Source organism: Anoplopoma fimbria, chromosome 16 (genome assembly GCF_027596085.1).
Source record: "Anoplopoma fimbria isolate UVic2021 breed Golden Eagle Sablefish chromosome 16, Afim_UVic_2022, whole genome shotgun sequence".
NCBI classification, from domain to species: Eukaryota; Metazoa; Chordata; class Actinopteri; order Perciformes; family Anoplopomatidae; genus Anoplopoma; species Anoplopoma fimbria.
The window spans coordinates 16,501,124-16,525,611 of record NC_072464.1 but is presented as its reverse complement, the minus strand read 5'-3'; the positions used below and the strand labels follow the sequence as shown (position 1 = coordinate 16,525,611).

The 24,488-nt window shown below is 39.6% G+C and overlaps 1 protein-coding gene across 1 annotated transcript in view; it reads right to left on the bottom strand.

Moving 5' to 3' along the window:
* Positions 1–194: 194 nt before the first annotated feature.
* Positions 195–24,488, bottom strand: part of edar (ectodysplasin A receptor) — a 34,396-nt gene continuing 10,102 nt past the window's right edge. The window contains exons 2-13 of the mRNA XM_054615807.1: positions 22,848–22,913; positions 19,304–19,421; positions 18,357–18,361; positions 15,994–16,175; positions 13,402–13,487; positions 9,256–9,333; positions 8,992–9,117; positions 8,776–8,850; positions 5,675–5,747; positions 3,485–3,809; positions 3,301–3,364; positions 195–2,765 (exon numbers count right to left, since the gene is read on the bottom strand). Coding sequence (XP_054471782.1) covers positions 2,380–2,765; positions 3,301–3,364; positions 3,485–3,809; positions 5,675–5,747; positions 8,776–8,850; positions 8,992–9,117; positions 9,256–9,333; positions 13,402–13,487; positions 15,994–16,175; positions 18,357–18,361; positions 19,304–19,421; positions 22,848–22,898 — 1,569 coding nt within the window. The 5' untranslated portion in view covers positions 22,899–22,913 and the 3' untranslated portion in view covers positions 195–2,379. The remainder of the gene's footprint in view (positions 2,766–3,300; positions 3,365–3,484; positions 3,810–5,674; positions 5,748–8,775; positions 8,851–8,991; positions 9,118–9,255; positions 9,334–13,401; positions 13,488–15,993; positions 16,176–18,356; positions 18,362–19,303; positions 19,422–22,847; positions 22,914–24,488) is intronic.

Sequence of the window (24,488 nt, the reverse complement as noted above, 5' to 3'; positions counted from 1 at the left end):
TGATGGTCCAATTCAGAGTATTTTGTCTCAAACAAAATTACTAACCAGCCCAAATAAACTGTAAAAAAAAAAAAAAATGTATACACAGTAATCATCAGTTACTACATAATTTAAAAAAATACCACGCCATTTTTTCCATACATCTTTATTAATGTATACATTATGTACAATAATAAGTTATATATACAGTTATACTTTGGCTCTGTGATGAGTTGGTTTGTGTTGCTATATGTTTTATACTGTATGTGCTACTGAGGTAAGTGATCCATGTTTGCCTGTCTGAAACAAGGGTGTGGGTCCATAAAATGTATATTCAATGCACAAATTTAATTATTAACAAAGCATCACAACAATAACTAATTCAACTTGTGTTGAATTGAATTGGAATTGATGAAGGCAACTCTGCTCTAAGAAAGCAGTTTTTTAAGGTAAAAAGAATTTAAATACATGTTTGATAAACATGCACACCAATTAATTTAAAGTACTGGAGCCCAGCCCCAGAGATTGCAAGGTGAAATATCAACAAAAGATCATTGGAAAAAGAACTTGGCAACAGGAAATGTGTTTGGTTTGGTGCAGAGCAGTTGTGGGACATTATGCTGACAACATCAGACTTCAGATAAAGATCAGTCCCATTTCTGAGAAAAGGGATCCAAGTATGTTCTTGGCAATGCTTGTTAAAGTTAGTATTTGGAGCTTACTGCTGAGTTAAACAGCTAGAGAAAGCCGGACGATGACCTATAGGGGTCTTACCTGTGAACAACAGAACTATCAACATGGCTCTGATGGGCTTAAATGAGACGCTCCTCACAACGTTTAACTCGATGCTTCTCGGAGCCACCCTCATTTTCTGCACGTACAACACTTAACCGTCTTCAGCTGCTTTTAAGAGGTGGACAACCCACATAACTGCATATTGTTCTCATTTGCCATATTGGTCCCGTAGGGGAGAGGGGAGCATAAATCCTGTCTGAGCATGACTGAGCCGACCACAAAAGCTGAGTAAGGTCAGACGTTATGGGACAACCGTAGCGCTGCTTCCACCACAACGGGCTGCATTCTTGTAACCGTTCACTGTGCAGTAACCCCCCGGGGGCCTTTAGTCATGCCTCTGCCATGGCATCTCTCTTTTTAATACAGGGTTTTTAACAGCATTTCCACTGGGCCTTCAGTGGTTAAGTGGCCCTAAATGCTTAATTGGGTGCTGGAAATCACAGGCACTTTGCACCCGCTCTGTAAACCACAACACTTCAGACTATTAGGGGCCCGGGGAGCCACACGCCAAATAATTAGGGCTGGCGGCAACACTAGACCGCAACATTGGGGTAAAAGGGTAATAAGAGGGGAGAGGAAGAATTATGAGGAGAGGGGGGGGGCGGGTCACAGAGTGGGTCACTGGAAGTAGTTGGTGTTAGAGTATGCTGGTTTGTGTGTGTTAAAGTTGGGGAAAGTGGTTTTGCATGTGGATTTAGGCAGAACATGATAAGCAGAGTAGTTTTTCAGATTAACATTCAGATTTATAAATATATATAATTATATATATCAATAGTGTGTGTGTGTCTGAGTGATGTTTTACCATTTCAAGCAGGCCATAATGATTGCACTTTAAATAGGGAGCTCACACTGCTGTCTTTCCTGTATGATGAACACAGTTACTGATGCTGCCATCCTACCAGGTCGCTTTCTTTATGCGACCACAAACATCTAGTTACATCAGCTCTGGGATTAAACTGAAGGTTTTTGCACTGATCAGAAGGTTTAGTGAGAGGAGAACTAAGAAGGCATCTTCATTCCTTCCACTTATAATGCGGCGTGCCTTCAAAAAAGGCACTTCATTGGCATTTCTGCAGTGGTGCTGCTTAGTGACCATTTCTATCATTACCCCATTGCATCTTTAAACATGTTTTTTTTTTTTTTTTATCTGCATACAAAATTTTGTATAAAAACTTTTTGGGAAAAGGCCACAAAATTGTAATGGTGTTGCGTCCAGCGCACACTTAATCTAGCTATTCTTTGCACATATTCTTTAGCCTTGGAGAAAAACAAAACTATTTCTCATTATTTAATATCTGAACTAGAAAACTAGAAAATAATCTTAATCATTGGTCTGATTTTTGTCTTTCTCAAACTCTTGCACTTTGGTAAAGACAGAACATTAAGGCCGTGCAAAGTATTTCAGATGACTTGCTTCCTGACAGAGAAAAGGCATAATAGGAAAGAAAGGATGGTGCACTGGGAGGTCCACTGACATTCTTCATGTGATGGGGTTAAGGTGTATACTGTATATGTGCTGTCCTCTTTGTCAGAGCAGTATCTGTCCTTACACACATGTATACTGTAAGGCGTCCGAGTCTCTCAAGTCTCTGTTCCACCACATGTTTACACGCTGGCGCAGCGTTGGGACGGGGATTGGCATGTGGACGGACAGACCAACTGGCTGTGAAAGCTGCTGTTGCCCTGCCGTCCTGCAGCCGCCGCCATCTCGCTGCCGCCCAACACGTCCGAGCAGAGCGACTCCACCGCGTCAAGCCTCTCGATCTGTACCAGGCGGGTCAGGAGGTCGGGGATGCTGTAACCCGCCGTGCTCACTCTCTCGAAGAGCTGTAGGCCGTCGCTCATGCCACCGATCTCATCGCGCTTTAGCCCGAAGCTCTCGGCCAGATGCCTCCACGTCTTCACCACGGCCGCCTCGCTGCTGTAGGAGGAGCTCAGCATGCGGCTGGCCTTCTCCAGACAGTCGAAGGGAAGCTCCGTGGGGCTCAGGCCTGGAGAGGGACAGGAACGTTAGTCTTACAGTCAGTTACATCAAGACTGAGATAAAAAAAAAAAGGTAATTTCAGCCATGCTAGTGGTTTGACTATATGGATTGATCGGCTCACCACTTTGGTCCAGACTGAAGTATCCAAACAAGTATTGAATGGATTGAACAAATATTAAAAATCTTCATCTTCAATCTTCATTTAATTAAATTTCCTCTTAGTGTACTTTTTTTTTGTGACTAAATACTTGCAAAACTCAGCTGCACTTTGTGTGTCGTGTTATTATGAAATGTTAGCAGGCTAAACTGAGATTTTATATTATTGTTGAAATATATGCCTGCAGAGAGATGTAAAGACTGCCTTTTGGGGCAGTTTCACTTCCTAAAGCGATTTTCGTGAAAATGATGATATCATTTCTCTACTTTGCTTCACCTTGAGCAGTTCATCTGATGTGAAATACCTCCAGATTGTTGACAGAAATCAATTCTCTATTACAGGGCTCGGTAGGATGGATACTTTCATCTCTGTAAGAGAGACTTACCCTCCGTCACATTGCAGGCTCTGCCATACAGATCCAGGATCTTTTTCCTTCGGCTCTGAAGCATCTGTTGGGTTATATAAAACAAAAACATTATGATGTGATTTCCAGATGGATGTCAACTGAGGATCTGTTCACAATCATATCTTTCACTCATGTCACGAATTTTAAAGCTTCATCTTCTTACCCCCGGGGTTTTATTGTTGTTGTTGATTGCGTTCACGCTGTTGATGTGGTTGGTGCTGGTGATGTGGTTGCCGTTGCCAATGTGGTTGGGACTCTGGATGTTATTGGCCTGTCCTCCTGACATGGGCGGGGCCCCGTTGCAGGACCTGTCCCGTTCCAAGAGGCCCAGAGAGAGCAGACAGAGGTCGGGCTTGTTCCCCAGGTTGACGAGGCACGGGTTGGGATGGTTGGTGTCGGCAGATCCTTGCTTGTCAGAAGCCGCCTCCTCGTCGCTGTCAATGCTGCGGCTCAACAGCTGCTCGTTCTCTGATGACGCATCATTTTCACTGCGCACAAAAACACACAGCTATTTGAATATATTTACATGTGCACATACTCATTTGTATTCCATTAAACTCTTTACACACACACACACACACACACACACACACACACACACACACACACACATACACACACAAGCACAGATGTTTCTAAGCTGTCCCTGTGATTGACTGAAATAGCCTGCACTTTTTTACAACATGATACCATGTAATATAATTTGATTACGCAGCCTCTCTCTCTCTCTCTCTCTCTCTCTCTATGCCTGCTCTGGATTTTCTCCCGAAAAAGCACCTTGTTGACAGAGATGCTCACAGAATGCCATTGTTTCGCAGTCCCACGCTTTTTTTTTTTTTTACGAGCGGGCACACAAAATGGCATTGTTTCCCGGAAATCTAACACCCACTCTGGCAGCTAAAGCAGTGAGTTAGCACATCCTCTGGCACGCTGCTATACCACACTGATTACCACTATTGATGCTGAGGTGTGTGTGTGTGTGTGTGTGTGTGTGTGTGTGTGTGTGTGTGTGTGTGTGTGTGTGTGTGTGTGTGTGTGTGTGTGTGTGTGTGTGTGTGTGTGTGTGTGTGTGTGTGTGTGTGTGTGTGTGTCCCTTCCATATATTGGAACAGCGTATCAATCTAAGCATGTTCACTACAGGCTCTGTAACATTTGAGCACAATGGCTCACTGTAGATTTGTGTGCAATATGCTATCATGTATTCCCTCCCTTCCCTCTGCACTCGAGCCACTTCTTCCTATAAAGCAGCATTGTCTTCACATGACGGAAGAGACGTATACGGAAAGACGAAGGTGAGAAAACTATTCTTTTGTTGTCTGCCATGATGTGCTTTGACCTGGTGGTAGTTTTTTTGGCAAAGCCAGGAATGATTACCCCTATCCATGTCGACAACTACCCCCTCTGTCCTGTGTTTGCTTCAGGGCTCATCCATGCTACACCCACCCCCCCCCCCCTCACCACCCAAACCCACCTCTCTGCCTGCTCCAAAGCCACATAATGGTGCTCTCCTTCATTAAAAAAGAAAAATCAACTGAACTAGCTTTTTACATGCCTTTCTCACACACACACACACACACACACACAAACAGACATGCACATACATATATGTAGATACAGCAAAAAAAATAAGAGGCCAGCAGCTATGGTACTACTGCTGTGACTTGTTTTGTGGTGGTTAAATTACAGGCAGATGCTGAAAAAAAAGATAAAAGCTCTTTTCCATTGTGTAAAGCCTCTGTGACGCCACATACAAATGCAAACAAACACACGCACACAGATACAATCATAATGGATTAATTAAGATCAGGACACAGTGATATGTATATTAGTGGTGAATGTAAAGTTTTCTCCAGTATATTTCCCATATATTCACATAAAGACACGTACACTTCACTGATGAATCAGCACAAAATGAAAAATAAATAAAAAATAAATATACACAGTTATTGCAGACACACAAACGTTAATATGACTATTACTAAGCATAGTAGCTGTTCTATATTTGTTTGGTATGTAAATCCTTTAAAACCTCATTGGTTATAATTTTTTTTTAAAATGATGTTGATCAAACTTAACAGGGAAATGTTCTGATTTGTTTACCCTTTAGTCCAACTCCATTATTTCAAGGCCTAATGATTCTCTCCTCACTCATAACCTATAACAACATGCCTTCATTGTAATCAATACAGGATCTTAGACTCCATTGGGGAGCTCGTTTTGTGTCCTTCATGTTTTGTACATTCAGCATTTCTTAGCTCATAAAGTGCTGGATGCCAGTTTGTCTGCTCTTGGTTTGTTCAACCGAAAAGTAGAGATGTGGCGAAGAGGTTTTAAAATCAGACGTGTCTCTCACCTTTTCACCGTCTTCTGAGGAGGAGCTTTTAGTTTGTCAAACTCATCTTTCTCTGAGTAGATCACCACATTGTCTAAGAGGGAAAAGGAGAGGATGTAGAGGTTAATAGGTGTTTAGTCACTCTCACAAATACAGACAAGTCATAAGTAATAACACTGCAAATATACTACGGTCTCAGAGGACCTTGGTGTAACACGTCATTGTTTTAATATGGGAAGAATGCCTCGTTGTACTCAAACTTCTTCAAAGGTCTCTTGGATTAGTTTTGATTTCATGCAAGAATCTTTTACTGAGCGGCGGCCAACGTGGCCACAAGCGGCAATTACAGAAGAATAGAAAATTATATATCCCCTTAATTCCCGGATGTTATTTCTTCCTTCAAAAGTGAAGTAGTCTCAAATAACAAACATCAAAAATACCTCACAAGTGTGACAACAGTACAAGTGCTGCATTGTGGGTTCTAGTACGGTTATGCAAAATTACAGATCTGATTTTTCATTATTTTGTCTTTTATGACAAAGTAAGACCAGATTAAACCTGCAGTTTTTAGCAGATGCTGGCACAAGGTGAAGTACACTAAAGAAAACGGGCTCCTGATGCGATAAAGGACGTATACCATGAAGAAAGGAACTGCAGTCAGAGCGATGTATAAAATGATTACAGTGACGATGATGTTAAATTACACTTACATCATGGATCCTAATGGGGATAGACAGCGTAATGAGAGAATACCTAAGTGGAACAAATGCTGTGTGTGGGTGTGGGTGTGTGTGTGTGTGTTTAAGGGAAGGAACGAGAGAGAGAGAGAGTGTTTGTGTCTGTTTAAGTGTCTATGTCTTTCATTTCACAGCCTTATTAACTCAGTGTCTACATGAGTGACAGCTAGCTCCGGTAGAGCTCCCAGCAATGGGCTTATCTTCCAAAATACACACTGCATTCACACACACACATTCACCCACACACACCACACACACACACACACACACACACACACACACACACACACACACACACACACACACACACACACACACACACACACACACATAAAACAGTAAGTAACAATGCAGGCATTTATTTTTTCTGTCATACTATAACTACTTTATCAGTTGTTGTTTTTTTAGCTATTAAATTATTAAGTACACAACGTCATTGTACCTCATAATATGTCTGTGTGTGTGTGTGTGTGTGTGTGTGTGTGTGTGTGTGTGTGTGTGTGTGTGTGTGTGTGTGTGTGTGTGTGTGTGTGTGTGTGTGTGTGTGTGTGTGTGTATGTGTGTTCGCATCCACACCACATGTAAGTGGTTAGTCAGTCAGTCTGGGAGTGAAATTGAACAGAGCATCATTGTCAGGAGAAATGGCGCCTAAAGCAACGTATGGCTTTTGCTTTGGAAGCTTCACATTCCACCATGATGCACTCATCATACTGCAGGTCTGTCAGCACACACACAAGCACGAACACACACACACAGACACACACACTGCATTTGCATACATTATATTACAAATCCTAAATATGCACATACATCCTGGACTGACAAGCAGAGCCAACAATGTTAACATTTAGATGCGATTGGGTTAGTTATATTACATATTGTATGTAGACTTAATCAGCAGTGGATGTTGTAGGGCAGATCCTAACATGAAGTGAGAGTTCGAGTCTTCCATAATTCATACATACATGCTGCTCCAGAGATATTTCTGCCTGGTACAATTCTGAAGAAAACACTTTTTTTCAGTGGGAAATTGTTGCAAAAGGATATGCAATTTACAGCTTCAACAGGAAAAGTGTTGGATAATACTTTTGCAGATATAAGCTCTTTCACAGATAACATGCAGTGTTTTGGGCTTAACGCATAAACCAGACAAACAGTTACCTAAAAACTGTGTTAGAGAGGACTTTGCTACAGGATTGAGTGAAAATTACAGTTTACTCTAATCACTGCTGGGTGGTATCTGTTCATGCCTCAACTGACTGTTAAGTAAATTGTGCCCTCTGTCACTTTGACTACTTTGGAGTCATTTCATAGTTGTTAAAGCTTATGGTGGAAAAAAAAAGCCTAATTATAGTTTGTTTTGTTACTATAATTATGGCTTTGTGTGTCTTTGTACTGTTCAGAGCGTATTTTTAAGTCGTTGAAGTTCAAACTGCATCTGTTATTTATTGAGTATATATTTTAAATGTGTGCAAGATAAGTTTATGGAAACATGGAAATGATCAGTATGTGGCTGTTGGCCTGTTTATCTTAACAGATATGAAAACACTGAGAATTTGAGTGAGGAAATAACAGATGGTCTGCATATAAACAGTCACTAAATGATTGTATCTTCATGCTTTACTTGGTTCCGGCATTTTGTCTTTTTAATATTTGAATTACAAAAGAAATGTTTTACAGTATGTACTCTATATCATCTCAATAATGTAACTACACAGTAACTACGGCTACTTTTATTCTCAAGTACTGTTGACTTTAACTGCTCACCCTTGGTTTAGGAACAAAATAAAAAAATAGTTTCTAACAATTTTCATGTGTAGTTTTCACAAAGATAAGTGTAATTATTAGCACTATTGCTTCACTTAGTCTGGAGCTCAAGCAATGAGTTCCTCACCTGCTCACGAGTATGTTAGTTATTAAACACATTTTTTGAGTGTTATGTATTTGTGTTTGTGGCATTTAGATAGCCTCACTTGTTTTCATGAACCTTGATCAAAGCCTTCGTCGTGGTGGCCATGCTTATGGCCAAAAATGTGGATAATGTTAGATTCATGTATACAAGGATATAAAAAACAAGATTACTTATGTTTTATGAAAACATCATATCCAGTATTAAATCAAAACCAGGATAAGGCTCATGACCAGGATACTAGTGTGCATGTAAACAAGACCCCCAATTATGAGGCCAGAATACAGATGAGAATGAAGTCAGTTTGTGAGCACCACCGGACAGGAAGTCATTAGAAAGCTTAAATGCTGCGTGAGCTTTTCAATTATTAAATGTGTGTGTGTGTGTGTGTGTGTGTGTGTGTGTGTGTGTGTGTGTGTGTGTGTGTGTGTGTGTGTGTGTGTGTGTGTGTCATGTGTGTGTGTGTCATGTCTCACCAGGGACGTCTTTCTTGTCTTCCTGTTTGTTGGTCTGAGCTTCCACCGTCTTCACAACTTGTCCAGAACAACATGCTGTAGACACACACACATGCAAGGAACGTCAGACACTGATGCTAAACTTGTGTGTGTGTGTGTGTGTGTGTGTGTGTGTGTGTGTGTGTGTGTGTGTGTGTGTGTGTGTGTGTGTGTGTGTGTTTGGTGTGTCAGTCTCACCATGACCACTCGGTTTGGCCTTCAGGATATAAAACATAATGATGAGTACGATGGCGATGGCCATGATGAAAATGGTTGACATGGCGATAATGAGAGCCGTTGCTAGGTGACCTTGTCCGTTGGAATCTGAAACATTGGAGACAATGATGTAAAGTAGTATTAATGATTTGTGTTTGAGTGAGAAAGAGACAACATATAAAGGAAGTGATGGTTATAAATCGATGAAGCTTATATATTTCTGTCTGTGTGTGTATTTGTTTATACCTTTATGTAGATGAGGGAACACGGTAGTGCTGCCGGGGTCAATGATATGTTTTTCTCTTGGCCCGCTGGTTGACATGCCTGTAAACATACACAGAAACATCGTTTTAATCCTTGTTCATTAATTGTGGATTAGTGAAAATAGTCCTACTGTTTGCTCATATATTCATTACAAGCAAAACCTCAGCTACCTTCACAGGGCTAAAAAACACAACAATCATGGTTAAAGGAATAGTTTGACATTTTGGGGAATATGTGTATTCACTTTCCTGCCGTGAGTAAAATGAGAAGATCTGGATTAAACATGTAAACTACTGATCTTTAAGGCTGCTTGTAGACAGATTTTGCTACTTTAAAACAGAGCCAGGCTAGCTGTTTCCCCCTGTTTCCAGTATTTGTGCTAAGCTAAGCTAACCAGCTGCTGGCTGTAGCTACATATGTACCGTGCACAGTTCTATCAGTCTTCTCATTAAGAAGGTAAATAATTATTTCAAATAAAAATGTCAAACTATTCCTTTAAAGTTTGGATGATTGATGCACCACTTTTCTTCCAGAGATGAAACACTATAACAGATCGGTCCGAAGAGAAGAACCAGAAATACTGTCAGGCTTGGACATTTGTCACTGGCAGAGGCAGCATGCCATCTGTCACTGGTTATGGCATGTTAGCTTTGGCATTGCATTTTATTGACTTTTTCCCACCGTAAATAGTGTTCCATGACATCATTTTGCAATGCAGGAAGCTTTCTGTCCAAATTTCTCTATTTGTCTCTGTTCATTTTCCACCGATCCCCCTCCTTCTACCCCCTCTGTCTCTTTTTCTGGATTATTCATCGACTGTTTTTCCTCTCTCCTAATGGAGCTGTAAACTCCTGACAGCTCATAAATCAGCTCTTTTAATCAGTCTTTTATTTCACCAAGTTGATCCATTGTGGACCTCTTTGGCATGTGCCCTGCTGCTTCCCGTGGTCACACACACACACACACACACACACACACACACACACACACACACACACACACACACACACACACACACACACACACACACACACACACACACACACACACACACACACACACACACACACACACCAGTGCCCTGTGGCTGCAGACATTAACTCCGGGTATGTGTTTACACTCTGGATAATGATATGAGCTTTAACTGGAATTTTGTTTAGTGTCTTGTGGTTTTTGTCTCTTGATCATGTCTCTCAGCCTGAACTCACACTGCAAAATGCTAATTCTGCAGCACAATCTGGGTGTTCAGGTCCAAACAAACTGAGTGGAGTAGAAACACAAAGCATGGGAGATATACAAGAAAAAACAAGAAAAATCAAAGCATTTAAGTTTGAGGTAAAATTGTGTGCAAGAATGAGACAAAAGTTAGCTTCTGATAATACTTCTGTGTGGAAATGTGATATGAAGCCCACATGTGTCTGGTGTCTCTGTAGATATGTGAAAGAAGAATTGTAGATAGTCTCTCTAGTAGATAGTGAGATAAGTATTAATGTGTGTTGGTACGTGTTTTTTTCTAAAATGACAGCGAAAGTCAAAAGGTGACGGTGAAAATTGAATGAATTGAATCGTCTGCCTGCCAAAGAGTAGCAGCAGCGCAAGCAGTAACACGCTAATCATCTTTCTTTCTTTCACATATCCACTAAAGTTTTAATTATCACACACACAGAGGGAGGCAGGAGCCGGGGTAATTTACAGATTACACAGCGAGTGTCAGCCTGCCTTTACCCTGAGCAAGAAGAACTCCCAGCTTTCAGCTCCCTTTTCTATTTACTGTATGGAGTGCATTTTTGTGTTCTTGAACATCTAAAGAGGGTTTAATTAAAATATACCATAGGCTGACTTAACAGTACTGGGGAATAGTGAATGGAGGATGCTCTCTGTGATTTTATCTTTTATCCAGACTTATCACACTTCTTTCAGAAAACCATAGACAACTGCATTTATAATCGCGCTAAAAAAAGCTAAGAATTGTTTTCATACTTCCTATTTTTGCATCTCCTAATCATCTCTTATCTTTGATTTATATAACACAACAGCAATTACACCTTTGTCAGGTTATTCTTCCTTTTCACATAAGAAGTTGTGCTTTTTTTTTTTTACAATATTTTCTAACAAATAGGACTTTGTAGTAAGCAAGCACAAATACCCAAAACGAATCTCAATAAATAGTAAAAAAAACTTTAACTGAACGGACATACAGGTCTTTTGTAATCTTTCAAAACAAGCACAAAATAAATTGCAATCCAGAAAAAAGTTTGGATCTCAATATAAAATGAAATGACTATAGGTATAATTAAAAGAAATTGATTTGCACAGTATCATTAAATCACTCATTTCCATGCCTGGGAGAAACAATGAGGTTGCTGTTGAAAAGCAAGTGTTTGTGCTGCTCCTACTTCACAGCCTCTCCTCTGCAGGCCCAGGCTGCTTTTTGGGGTTTCTGTCTTTCATAACACACTCGTTAAATATGACACAATAATTCATTTCCGGACTCTTCAATTAAACTCAAAGGGCAATTATGGGCCCATAAATATCATTCCAGTAGGAGTATGTATCAGTGAGGGAACAAAAACACCCTTCAGATCCAATCGTTTCAGATCAATGTGATCTATTTGTCACATGGGGACAAACCCACAGAGCGCACCGCAGGACGTTGAGAATATCCACCTCCAGCTGTGCAATAAACACTCATTTTAGCATCGAAAATTACTTAAACGTCTCCAAAGTCTATTAATCTCACCGCCACTGATATATTGTTTTCAGTTAGACAACGATTTCATTTTGAGACAGATTTTCAAACTAAATGGTTTTATAAAACGTACAATTTTTGGTCAGTGAAGATCATTATCTTCTGTAGCTGATTATATGCTAATGGGTTGAGGTCTAATCTCCTTCTAATTTGCATGTATTTTATCTTTAAAAAGGACACAATGGGACATTTAATTACATTTAACATTTATCTTTCTCTATTTTCCAGAGTGACCTAAAAAGATTTAAAGTAAGTTTAAAACTAACTGACCTCATAACATAGATGTAGACAGATGTAGTGCAAATGCCTGGGAACTGGATGGCAGGAGGCTAAGAGAGATAAATAAAACTAAATGGATGACCTTAAAGTTATTAACGCCATTTACAATGAAAAAAGAATGCATTGGGGCTATTTATAATCAAGTTTACATTAGGGATAACCTCAAAGGAGACACCGTAGTAATTGAAAATGTGTTCAAATTCAGCATGAGGAAATGCAAAATACTTTATAATAAACTATAATGCTGAACAATAACTCAAATAAGTTATTCTGACAAATCACAAGGGGTACGGTGTAACCCTTTATGCCTTCTGCAGCTTTATGGGGCACAGAATCATACTGCATCATCTGGTTGCAATATTCCTGTATGTGTTACCACCACAGTCAAATAAACAACTTGCAAAATATCAGAAACTCATTTTCTGCTTGACTGACACTTGTCAACATTCACGCTCTGTTTTACAACTGTGAGGAAATGTTTATGAACTGCGGAAGCTTATAGGGAATGGATGACAGAATAAAATCTAGTTAATATTATCGTCCAGAGATGCGTTCACAGCAACAGATGGCGCCGTGCATTTGCACACACACACACACACACACACACACACACACACACACACACACACACACACACACACACACACACACACACACACACACACATAGATGCATGTGTCAGGTATGCAGATTAATCAGTAAGGCAGTGAGGTTATGGATAAGAAGCCAACCCCCCTTCTGGAGCCAGAAAAGTACAGATGCAACAGTGACCAGAGTGTCTGGAAGAACTAACTATAATCTCTGACCTCCAAGTGTTCCCTCAAACTAATTCCAGGCTTTCAACATCTGCTTTTGCACATGCATGTCCACTTTTATCTCCTTTCAATTAGACAGAAAACTTTAATGTTTGGTAGCTTTGAATCAAACAGAAACCATGGTCGGTGTTAGGACAGAGAAAGCTGTGAAGATAAAACGTTGCAAAAAGAAAAAGGGGGGGAATTCATAGTTGAAAAGAATATGAAAGGTTGTTGGGACGAAAGGTTGGAAGAGAGCGGAAGGAAGGGGAGGGAGATATTAAACTGTGAAGAGGTTAGTCTTACATTCTTTGGTGTTGCGTGGTGCGTTCTGGCAGGAATGGCAAACCATCCCGTAGAGGTTCCTGGGTCTGTTTTCCAGCATGTAATACCTGAGAGACACAAAGTACATAGGTATAAACCAGAAAATTCTCAGACTATATAATTAGGCTATACTAGACCTGGTTGGGCTTACTGGAGAAAAATCAGCTGAAGGAAATGAGAACAAACACAACAGCATACCTCCATAACCCGACCTTCAACAATACCTACCTGAAGCCTTATTTCTACTTGAACCTGACTCCTAACTTAACCTCTGACTCTACGTTGGACTACACTCAACCTGAAAACAGGTCAAAATATGATCACTTCACGCTACAAAAATAAAGAAAATGTGTCATTTTTTAAAATAAAATTAACACTTTAAGCAATATTTGCAAACACAGCAGGGGTGTATACAATACGTGGCCTCACTACCTTGTAGACATACTGTAGCTTCACGCTGCATAAGTATGGGGAAGCAGCCGAGGTGAAAAGTTTGCCTCAGTGAAGAAATGCACATAATTGATGCCCCGAAGGCACTAAAGATGGCTTGGTACATAATATCGCCCTGTATCATGAGGCGTCTATTAGAGGACAGGAGACAGGGAGTCGAGTCTGTGAATGACTGGTGGTGATAAATCATTTAGGCCTGAGAGCACGAGCAGTATTTACATAATGTATGCAGCATGCAGGTAATTATCTGATGCCTTCACATATCTGGATACGGTCAGAGAAACTGGTTCAATCTTGTGCTTTTGGTCACTTCAGCATCTCAAGAAGATTTGAATTAAGTAGTTGATGAAATATCTGATTGGTTTGCTGGTGATTGATTCAGGATTTCTACCATCAGTCAATGTTTTAACCACAAATAAGTGGAAATGTTATGCAGATTTTAATGATGTTGAGAAAACAGATTCATTTTTGGTGAGAACTTTATTGGTAAATTAACTCAGCCTTTCCCTAAATTAATTTTCTACAGTAAATGTTTTGTCATGTAATGAAATCATTTGAAAAAGGGTTGCTTCATGTTTGTAGATGTTCTGTATGGTTGTATTAAACCCTTACAACAGACTTAACAAACTAGAGGATGGATAGCAAACGTGCACAGGCTACAACACAGTGCATTACTAATAATATATATTACCTCTCACATTGTATCAATTAGTTTAGCAAAATAATTTTGTTACAATAAATGTGTATGAATGTATGAATTGAGTTCATATTTTGTTGTACATCCAGATAAACAACAAACAAACTACTAATTAATCATGAACAAAATATTTAGATTATGTTTCTTCATCTTCATGAGCCCTTAAAAATATTGCATTTGCAATATGGCATCTAGTAGCAAAATAAAACAAAAATATATAGGACCTACAGAGACACTGATGTACTAATTCAATCATATACATAATGCGTCTATGTGAACTCATTGCTTAATGATCGATCCGAATTGTTAATTATTTTAAAGTGCTACTGAAGTATCTTCCAAGGAATCCAGCTTTAGAAATGTCAATCACAGCAGACTCTTTCTCATTCTCCTCTAGGTCTTTTTCTCTGCTGAGATACAGGCTTTAACTGAACTTTATTGCTACTGTTCAGGCACGTTTTGCTTCAAACAAGTATGGACTCTGCGAACTGCAGTGAACAACAGCCATACATACAGTACGGCGCATACGGTACAGATCCCGACAGTGTTCCTGAGCAAAAACAAAAACATCCTGTGAGAGGAGAGTCAGAGCCAAGAATAGTAGAAGACAGCGGGACAACATCCAGAGTGATGACAAGAGGATGAGAATCATGAATCTCTCATATTTGCACCAATTCTTTCAGGACTTACTTGATAATTTACTGCCCACATTCAACCATAGAAATTGGATGAAGAATGATTCAGAAAAATAATAATAAATATTATAGAATAAAATATTATAATTAAAAAAAATATGTTTGCAAAGAAGAAGATCTGAAACCGCCATTTAACAAATTAAGACTGTAAGAAAGACCAAGTTTGCTATGGCAACGGCAGCGCATGTGCACACTGCAGCCGGTAGATCCCTTCAATTTCTTTAATTTTTCTCTTAATTTGATGTTTCTTTGTGTTTATTACTGGAGCACTTATGGCATATGACAGATTACACTCAACATCTGAAAAGGTGCGGAGCCCACGGAGCCCAAAATCTGCCGAACAAAACGCCCCTGTAACTGCCACCTCTGGTCTCACAATATTCCAATGATCTACACGTTGCATAAATATTCCAAGAAATGCATCAGTGCGCCAGGAAAAGGCGGGGAAGAAGAAGACTATTGGCAAGTTAACATAGATGTAAACAATAAAAGTTAAAGTGGCTTGTTTTATGAAGAAGGAAATGTTTTTGCCGCCATTTTCTTAGTAAATCTGGCACTCAACGTAAACAGAAACTTTGTTTGGGCACCTTTAAGCAAGGCGGTGAACATGTAAGCTTCTTCAGTGGCACCTCTTTTTCAATTGTGTAGTAAATGCCTTCTATCTTTTTGTTTTTAAGTCGTATAATGCAACTTAAAGTCAAATGTTTGTGAGTGTGCGTTTGTGTCGTTTACCCTGGCAAACAGGGTCCACATTCAGCGTCGCTGTCCGGAGTTCCCGCCATGCGAACGGTGGCTTTGTAGAGGGCGTCGCAGTCTTTATGACGTCTGCAGATCTCATACTTCCCTTTGGAATATTTCCCATGTGGACACGGCACGCAGGCAAAGTCCTCATCCTTCACACCGTAGCCACAGGTCTGCAAAACACACACACACATGCATTTAAACATCAGGGTAATATTTCTCTCCAACAGTACATCAAGCATAATGTAAATTTAAATGAAGTCAACACCCTTCAGACCAATAAGATGATTCACAAATGTGATTTAGATGCAAACATTCAGAAAAGCACACACGCACACATCTGTTTCTATCCCCTTCATTACAGTTTTGAGATGACAAAAGAGAGATTTGATTGGTAACAGAGGCCCCACTGTGTGTGTGTGTGTGTGTGTGTGTGTGTGTGTGTGTGTGTGTGTGTGTGTGTGTGTGTGTGTGTGTGTGTGTGTGTGTGTGTGTGTGTGTGTGTGTGTGGGTGTTTATGTGTTTACAACTTTCCATGCAGTTTTTCCTTGTAGTTTTTAAGATGACCAACACATCATTGTGTCATCATGGATCTCCTCCCATCTCTGCATGTTCATTTTTCACATTGGGAGGCCGAACAACAGGGCCACACACACACACACACATTCAAAAACATACTCTGGGTTCTGCTCCCTCTCTTTCATCCCTTCTTACTTTCATCCGTCTATTCAAACAAGCCTATGCCTCTTAGCTTTGGGCTAAAGTAGACTGACTCTCAGAGAAATCTAATATTCCTTCCCTTTCTATTTGACGTCCGTCGGTCTCAGCGTGACTGTTTGATATGAAACTTTGCAGAGCTATCGGCAGGATCTTGTCACTTTTGGTTAAAACTGGCTTTGGATCTTTCTTTTGACACAGGATAGCCATGGCTCAGCTTCTGTTTGTTTTCTAAAAAGTTAATCTGATAGAAAGGTTCTTTCCTTTCAAAGCAAAATTGGCGCCTCTTTAAATCTTGTTTATCATATTTCAAGGAATAAGGGAGGTAAGGAATATTCTGGCTTTTTTGCGTTTATTTTGAAAGTTGACAGGGATGGTAAAGAAGGGAAATTGGGTTGATGAAATGCACAAAAAGTCCCAAGCAAATTTGAACTGGTGCATGTTACGCATCTTAAACTGTCAGGACATAAAGTCCCCCCAGGGAGCTTTCACACATCAGGCAAGCTGACTTGAAACTTCAATGCCAAATGATTTAATGTGTCCTCACGTCGTTGTACCTTTCATCAATCAATGAAGTTAGGAAATTAAAAATAAAAGTTGCTCCCAAGTGTGTATGTTCATGCAAAGTAAGATGAAAATGTAATCCAGCTACATCACACACAATCTGGATACAAGATGCACTTTAAAAGCGTCCTTGGATGTCTTGTGTGATGTCTGTGTGTGTGTGTGTGAGTGTGTACTTTCTGAAGTCTCTGTTGTGAGGTTGAACCCTGTGGTTATCCCATGATTAAAAGGGTGTCAAGAGAAACACACAAACACACACATATGCACGTACAGCTGAGGGGGACAAAATAACACATGAATTACAGACTGTGGCACCCAGAGGATCAGACAGGCAGGAGAAAGTGCAGCAGGAGTTTCTCATCTTCCCGATTAAATTTATTTCGTCTCTAATGTTTGTATTGCTCACAAATGGCCAAATGACTCTTTATGACGGAGCTCTGTGCTTATCAGACTGAGCTTCTCACTGCCGTCTCTGTTTCAGGGAGTGATTTTTACAAGCTCGTTGTTGGGGACGCTTACTAGAGGCACATGGTAGCTTCGTGAACTCAGGGCAGGAAGCGATGAAGCAGGAAAGGAAGGAAAAAACAAACAAACAATAAAACTTTACGACAGAAAGACAAGGACAGAAAGAAGGAAGGAAGGAATAAAGGCTTTAGAGTGTTGTGATTATTCCCAATTTAATGATAGAAACAACATATTTCCGTTTATTGCTTTGTTTTAAGCCGTCGTCCCATCACTTTGGTCCAGACTGAAATATCTACCAGAGGGATTGTAATCAAATTCTGTACACACATTTTACGGTTCCCAGACTATGTACTGACTTTGTATATCCCATAACTTCTTTCCTCTAGAAAATAAGGTTGGCATTAGTTGTTCTGAGTGAAATGTCTAGACAACTTATTGGATGGATTGCCATGAAATTCACATGTGGCCGTGTCCCCGAAAGGATAAACTTTGATGATCCCCTTATTTTTTTTATTTAGCAGCATCTCCAGGTAGCATTTGTAATCCCTACCATACATGACTTTATGAACAAATACCTGCAAAACTAATTGCATTCCCATCAGCCTCACCTGTACTGAAAGTTACATTGTAACAGAGAGCTGCCAACATGGCTGCAAACCCGTAGTCTTGTTATTCGGAGTTTCATGTTGAATTGCTTCATACCTACCAAGCCTATCAATATAATGTAATGTCTTTAGTTTACTCATGTTTGAGCTATTATTCAACTTTTCAAATGTAACTTTTCACAACAATGAATCAAGCAAACTAGTTGGATAATTGGAGTATTTATTGTAAGAAGTTCTCCATGTTTGCACCATATGAAAGTAAAACTACTGAAATCAAGAGAATACTGCTGCACCCAAATAAATTACAGAGACTATAATTCATCCTGTTCACCCTTGAGTGCGGCCGTCTCCCTTAAGAAGGTGTGGCACCCCGGGGTGTCAACTGATGCGTTAAACTGCTCTCTGTTTTCTTTGGCCGTCGGCAGACTGACTGACGGAGGCTGAGGCTCTATGTGACTACTGCAAGTCGTTCACTGTAATGCATGCCTTCACATCGCAGTCAGTGAGAGCAATAAACCATGAGAAATTGTTCACTTGAATTTAGGCACTCTTCACTGTGCAGCTATGTGTGCACTTCTGAGGGTGTGTGTGTGTGTGTGTGTGTGTGTGTGTGTGTGTGTGTGTGTGTGTGTGTGTGTGTGTGTGTGTGTGTGTGTGTGTGTGTGTGTGTGTGTGTGTGTGTGTGTGTGTGTGTGTGTGTGTGTGTGTGTTGTGGGTGGTCTGAACAAAAATGACACAAAGGTTCATGCTATTTAACAATTTTGTATGTTTACAATTTGAATTCGCAGCTTTATCCCACTACCAATTTATTGCATCTACTAATTCTAGTATGTACTTAATAATTATAGGTGCATGAAAAAAGACACTTAATTATGGAGAAAAATCAATGGTTTGTGTGTGTGTGTGTGTGTGTGTGTGTGTGTGTGTGTGTGTGTGTCTCTGTCTCTCACCATGCGGCTCTTGTCCTGGTTGGCACTGAGGGCAGGCCTGGCAACTGTTACTGGTCTGATTGAAGAATTCGTACTCTCCACAGCTAGAATACTCGGCACTAGCAAACATACAACACAACTGGAGGGACAGAGGGGAGGACAGACAGGGGGAGGACAGACAGGGGAGGACAGACAGGGGGAGGACAGACAGGGGGAGACAGATGTGAAAAGTGAGACTTATGCATGACATATCAATAACATTTGGCATGCATTAAAACAAACATGCTACTAACTCCATGGTATAATGGAACTGAGGGTTGTAAGCGTTCATTTGTGAATTAATTATTGTAGATATTGATTTATTTTTGCATTTATTGTAATGTTGAACTATTTATTTCAGTTGTCGATAGTATATCAAACATATATATGTGTATATATACAAATACAAAAATATGCAAATATTAAATGAATATATTCAAGTCTTTAATTTGAATTTTTAGTTTTTTATTCAATAGAATATTTTATTATCAGGGAGTTTGAGATATAATTTATTAGTTGTAGAGGTTTTTTTTTAACCATTTTAATGATTTTCTATGACTATGCAACACTACAGTTTTTTTGTGGACTTTTTAATTGTTAATGTGTCTTCAGGATGTCAAAAAAAGACAAACACCAAACACAAGTTCTCAGTGATGCTTTAAATATTGCTGATTTTGTCTGACCAATAGATGGACATTGCGGAAACCAACAATTCATTCATTGATTCTTTCAATCAAAAAACCTGCGAATAAACTGTAGAAAAAATGTAATTAGGCATATCTCTGCAAAGGGGTTTGAATACAGCATCATGGACACTAAAAATATATCTTGAATTGATTTTTACATGTTGGAAGTTGGACCAAAACAATTCACACTGCAACAGCAGCAGAGATAAATGATAGCATTAGTTGATAGCTGTATTATATAGAGAAACATCTGGATAAGAATAAACATCAACATTTTAACTGTCAAAAAACAAAAGTGAACAAACACCAAATATCCAGACTTATTCATCTTTGTTACTCAGATTAGTGAGAGAGAGTTTGCACATTACCAGTATCTGTTTGTGTGTTTATCTGTGTACTGTATTGGTACTTTGTGTGTGTGGCATTGTGTCATTGTGGTTCCCTGTAATAAGTAGCAGCTGGAATTTATAGCCCTACCAGCACACTCTGTTCCTTCCCAAACAAACTAACTGACTTTTAAAAAAAAAAAAAATCATGTGCAGTACAGAAAATGATGGCAAAGAAAATGTGTGTATGACTAACTCTCTCCGTCTTCTCTGTGTTGTTTCAACAACATCTTCTTCTTTCTCTTCCTCATAATGATCTCATGACAGCCGACGCAAGACACTGGTTGAGTAAATACACAAATGCCTGTGTGTTTGTGTATCACAAGATGGAGCACATCATGTGTGGCCAAGTAATCTGTTTGTAATTTATACCAGATTTAAAAGGAGCTGACCGTTACCTCACACACCTGATGTACAGTTATAAATCAACACGCTGAAAGCAAAAACTATTATACGACATCATCTGCCAATCTTCTTTATCGCTGTGTGGCATTTTTATGGGTCACTGTGGGTATTTTTCAGGCATGGTATTGTTTGCATAGTTCTTTCTCTGGCAATTTGTGCAACTACGCACTGAGCAGTACTTTGTTTGGCTCTGAAGAAACACAATAATGATCTTCTTCTCCACATCTTTCCACAGCTGGAAAAAAAGACAACTTCCCACACACCGATATACTCCTCAGGGCAAAAAGCTATCCAACAATGCTTTGGGAGGAGATTTAGTCAGGTCTATAGCACATTGGAGCGTTCATCTCTGCACATTCATCACAGAGGATCCAGCGGGTCCTCATTGTTATTCCTCACACAACTACAATTTGGCAGGAACGCTGTTGATTTGTAAGATTAATGTTTACCAAAACCAGTGGTGAGGAAGAATCCAGGTCCTTCCAGTCCTAACACCACACTTTCAAAATACTCTATTATAAGTAAAACTAATGTACTGCACATGTTACTTATGTCAAATTATGTATCATTATAAAATTATGTTATTATAAAAATGTAAGTAACTGAAAGTATCAAAAGCAAAATAACTTGAGTGTTGCTGTGCAAGCATCATTTTACTGTAGTTGTTTGAGGTGGATCTATTTTTTTAACTATTCTATATTTGGCTGCCACCAAAGATTATTTCCAACGTGGATTCTTCTGATGATATTTTCTTGATTGATTCATCAGTTGTATGGTTTTCAAACATAAAAGAATAGAAAGAAATGTAGAGTTCAAAGTGACATCCTCAAAAGCAGTTATCAAAGCAGTTGTGGATTAATTTCCTGATAATTATTCATTTACAGTTAATCATTTAAGCTCAAATTGTACATACTGTTAGGTGGTGAGAATTGTGTAGGTAGATATTTTATGCATCATATTTTAAAAGTCCTCCTATGTTTTCGACGTTAAGTATTAGTTTGTAAAGTAACTACTAACTGTAGCTTTCAGTTAAATGTAGTGCAGAAAAAAGAACAATTATTCCCTCTAAAAACTAATGTTGTAGATATCTCTCAAGTTAAGTACAATACAACAGTCCATCACAGTTAGCCCAGTGCTTGGGTAAATGTACTTAGTTAAGTCATCAACACTGACTGAAGCACATCATCCTCTGACACATCAATACCTCTAGCGTGTCGTCTCTGTATGTGCAATTGTGCGATATGACATCACCAGCACACTTCAATGTAAGTCATTGTTCTACATGTTCCCCAGACATGTAGTCTCTATATATAGTAATTCATTTCAAAATGTGCAGTAATACGTTTCTGATGCCATTACTTGGTGGTGTAGTAAATTGGCACCATCTTAATGTCTCCTCCTTGCTGACTAAGTGCTCCGGTGTCAGCCTGCGTGTACACAAAGTGCCTGGCGAGAGTAGAACAGCGCAGAGAGGGAGGGTAAGGTGGAGGAGCACGTCGGGAACTCTGCCAGTGGGTTTCAACATCAAAAACAGGCAGAGAATCTCTAGATCATAAAGATATCTGCTCTCTGAAAAGCTTGAAGTTTGACTAATTGGTACAAGTGCTGCAGAGTTGTGCAAGCTGCTGGCACATAACAATGAGTGTCTGCATGATGCAGAACCAAGTGTGGAGTCGATCCATACCGATGGACTAATATGAGTTTCTGAGGACACCAGAAATATGATTATCGCTTCAGAGTTATGCTACTGCCTGACAGTTTTTTAAAATAGACAAGGAAAAGTAAAAAGCAAGGAGAATGTAAAGCAGAGGATGACAAGACTAAAACAAAGACAGGAAGAGAGACGAGTGAACGCTGAAAAACGAGGAGGAAAGAGGGAGGACCATGGAGGGGAAAGTTATGAATTAATGAAAATAAAGAGTTATAAGATATTAGTTTGAGATTAGAACTGTACGAATAAAAGAAACACAGATTAATGAATTAATAAGAATTAAAGGAGGAGGATAGGGGGAAATTGAGAGGAAACAAAGGCAAAGACTGAAAACTTACCAACAATGAGGACAGAAAGATGGACTTCTTCTGACCTCTCCTCTCTGACATCTTTGCTTCTTCTTCCTGCAGATCAGAGAAAAGACAAAAAAGGAAATTATTGTAATGCAAACATTCTATGCAATCAGTCTTCTGCACCAAACTTCACTTACAAGACAACAAAGTCATGAATCTAAGCATTCAAGCCAGCAGTAGTGTTATCAGAGGGCACGGTGTGTGTGTGTGTGTGTGTGTGTGTGTGTGTGTGTGTGTGTGTGTGTGTGTGTGTGTGTGTGTGTGTGTGTGTGTGTGTGTGTGTGTGTGTGTGTGTGTGTGTGTGTGTGTGTGTGTGTGTGTGTGTGTGTGTGTGTGTGTGTGTGGCGCCCAGATGAGTTCACTGTCCCGTTAACATCACGTCATCGCCCATAAACATGTAATAGCAACAGAACAGCCCGTGGCATTTCTCTTGCTCAGAACTGCCAGCATGCATCACCGTTGGCTAACCTCTCCTTCAAAATAAGATTGTTATATCACTAAATAATTATCTGACTATATTTCTGCTATGTCTCTCTCGGCTAAAGTTTTTTTCAAAACCCTTAACTTAGTTGAAACTCCAGTAAAAAGAGCATTCAAGTATGGCTTCCCACCAGCTAACAACTCTATTAAAGTTCCACCAAATTGAGGTTAAAGTAAAAAAAACAAAAAAACATTTAGTACATTGCTGAGATGCTGTTTGAATCCTCCACACACACAGAGGCTGTAACATTGAAGTGGGGCGTTGGGTAAAAAGTCATTATGAGATTGTGTGTTTGTTTTCTTTCATGAAATGAAAGCTGGTGTTTAGATGTGTGTTTAATACTAGCAACACTTCATAAAGTCTGTGTGTATTTCTCTCTGTGAGGCGTTAATTGACAAACGCTATATTTGTGTGTTCGTGTGAATCCATGCAGCGATGTGTATTTGTTTGTTAATTCCTTTTTTACACCTGCAGGATTGTGCTTGCAATTTTATTTATGGAGTGTTTGTCCTGACTTGGTCCGCACTGAGAGTGGAGCATCTGTGTGTGTGTGTGTGTGTGTGTGTGTGTGTGTGTGTGTGTGTGTGTGTGTGTGTGTGTGTGTGTGTGTGTGTGTGTGTGTGTGTGTGTGTGTGTGTGTGTGTGTGTGTGTGTGTGTGTGTGTGTGTGTGTGTGTGTGTAAATAATGTGGTCATTGTAATTGAAAGGATATGTGCTAGCTGGGGTCCTCTGTAAAGAATCACCCCTGCAGCAGCTGTTGAATGCAGATGATGAGGCCAGAATCACTCAAACAAAAGGATCAGAATAATTAGCACATTTGCTGACAGGGTGGCAGCAGAGAAAGAAGAGCATTCTGAGTGAACGCTGCTTCTATCGGCTTCCCGTAACACTGTGGAGCTGCTGGGTGCTAAATTACTCCAATTATGAATTGCTCATTTCTTTTTCTTCTTCTTTTTTTTTCTTCTTCTGTTATAATTTGCTTCTAATCTTCAAGTAATTACAAGGTTACATTCAATAGTCTAAATTTACAAACGCAACCATATCAGGGTCAATAAGGCCTTTAGGGACTCTAAGGCTGAATCCTTTGATCAACTCAGCGAGTGGATAAATACATTGTGCCATAAAGATGAAATCAAAAATTAATT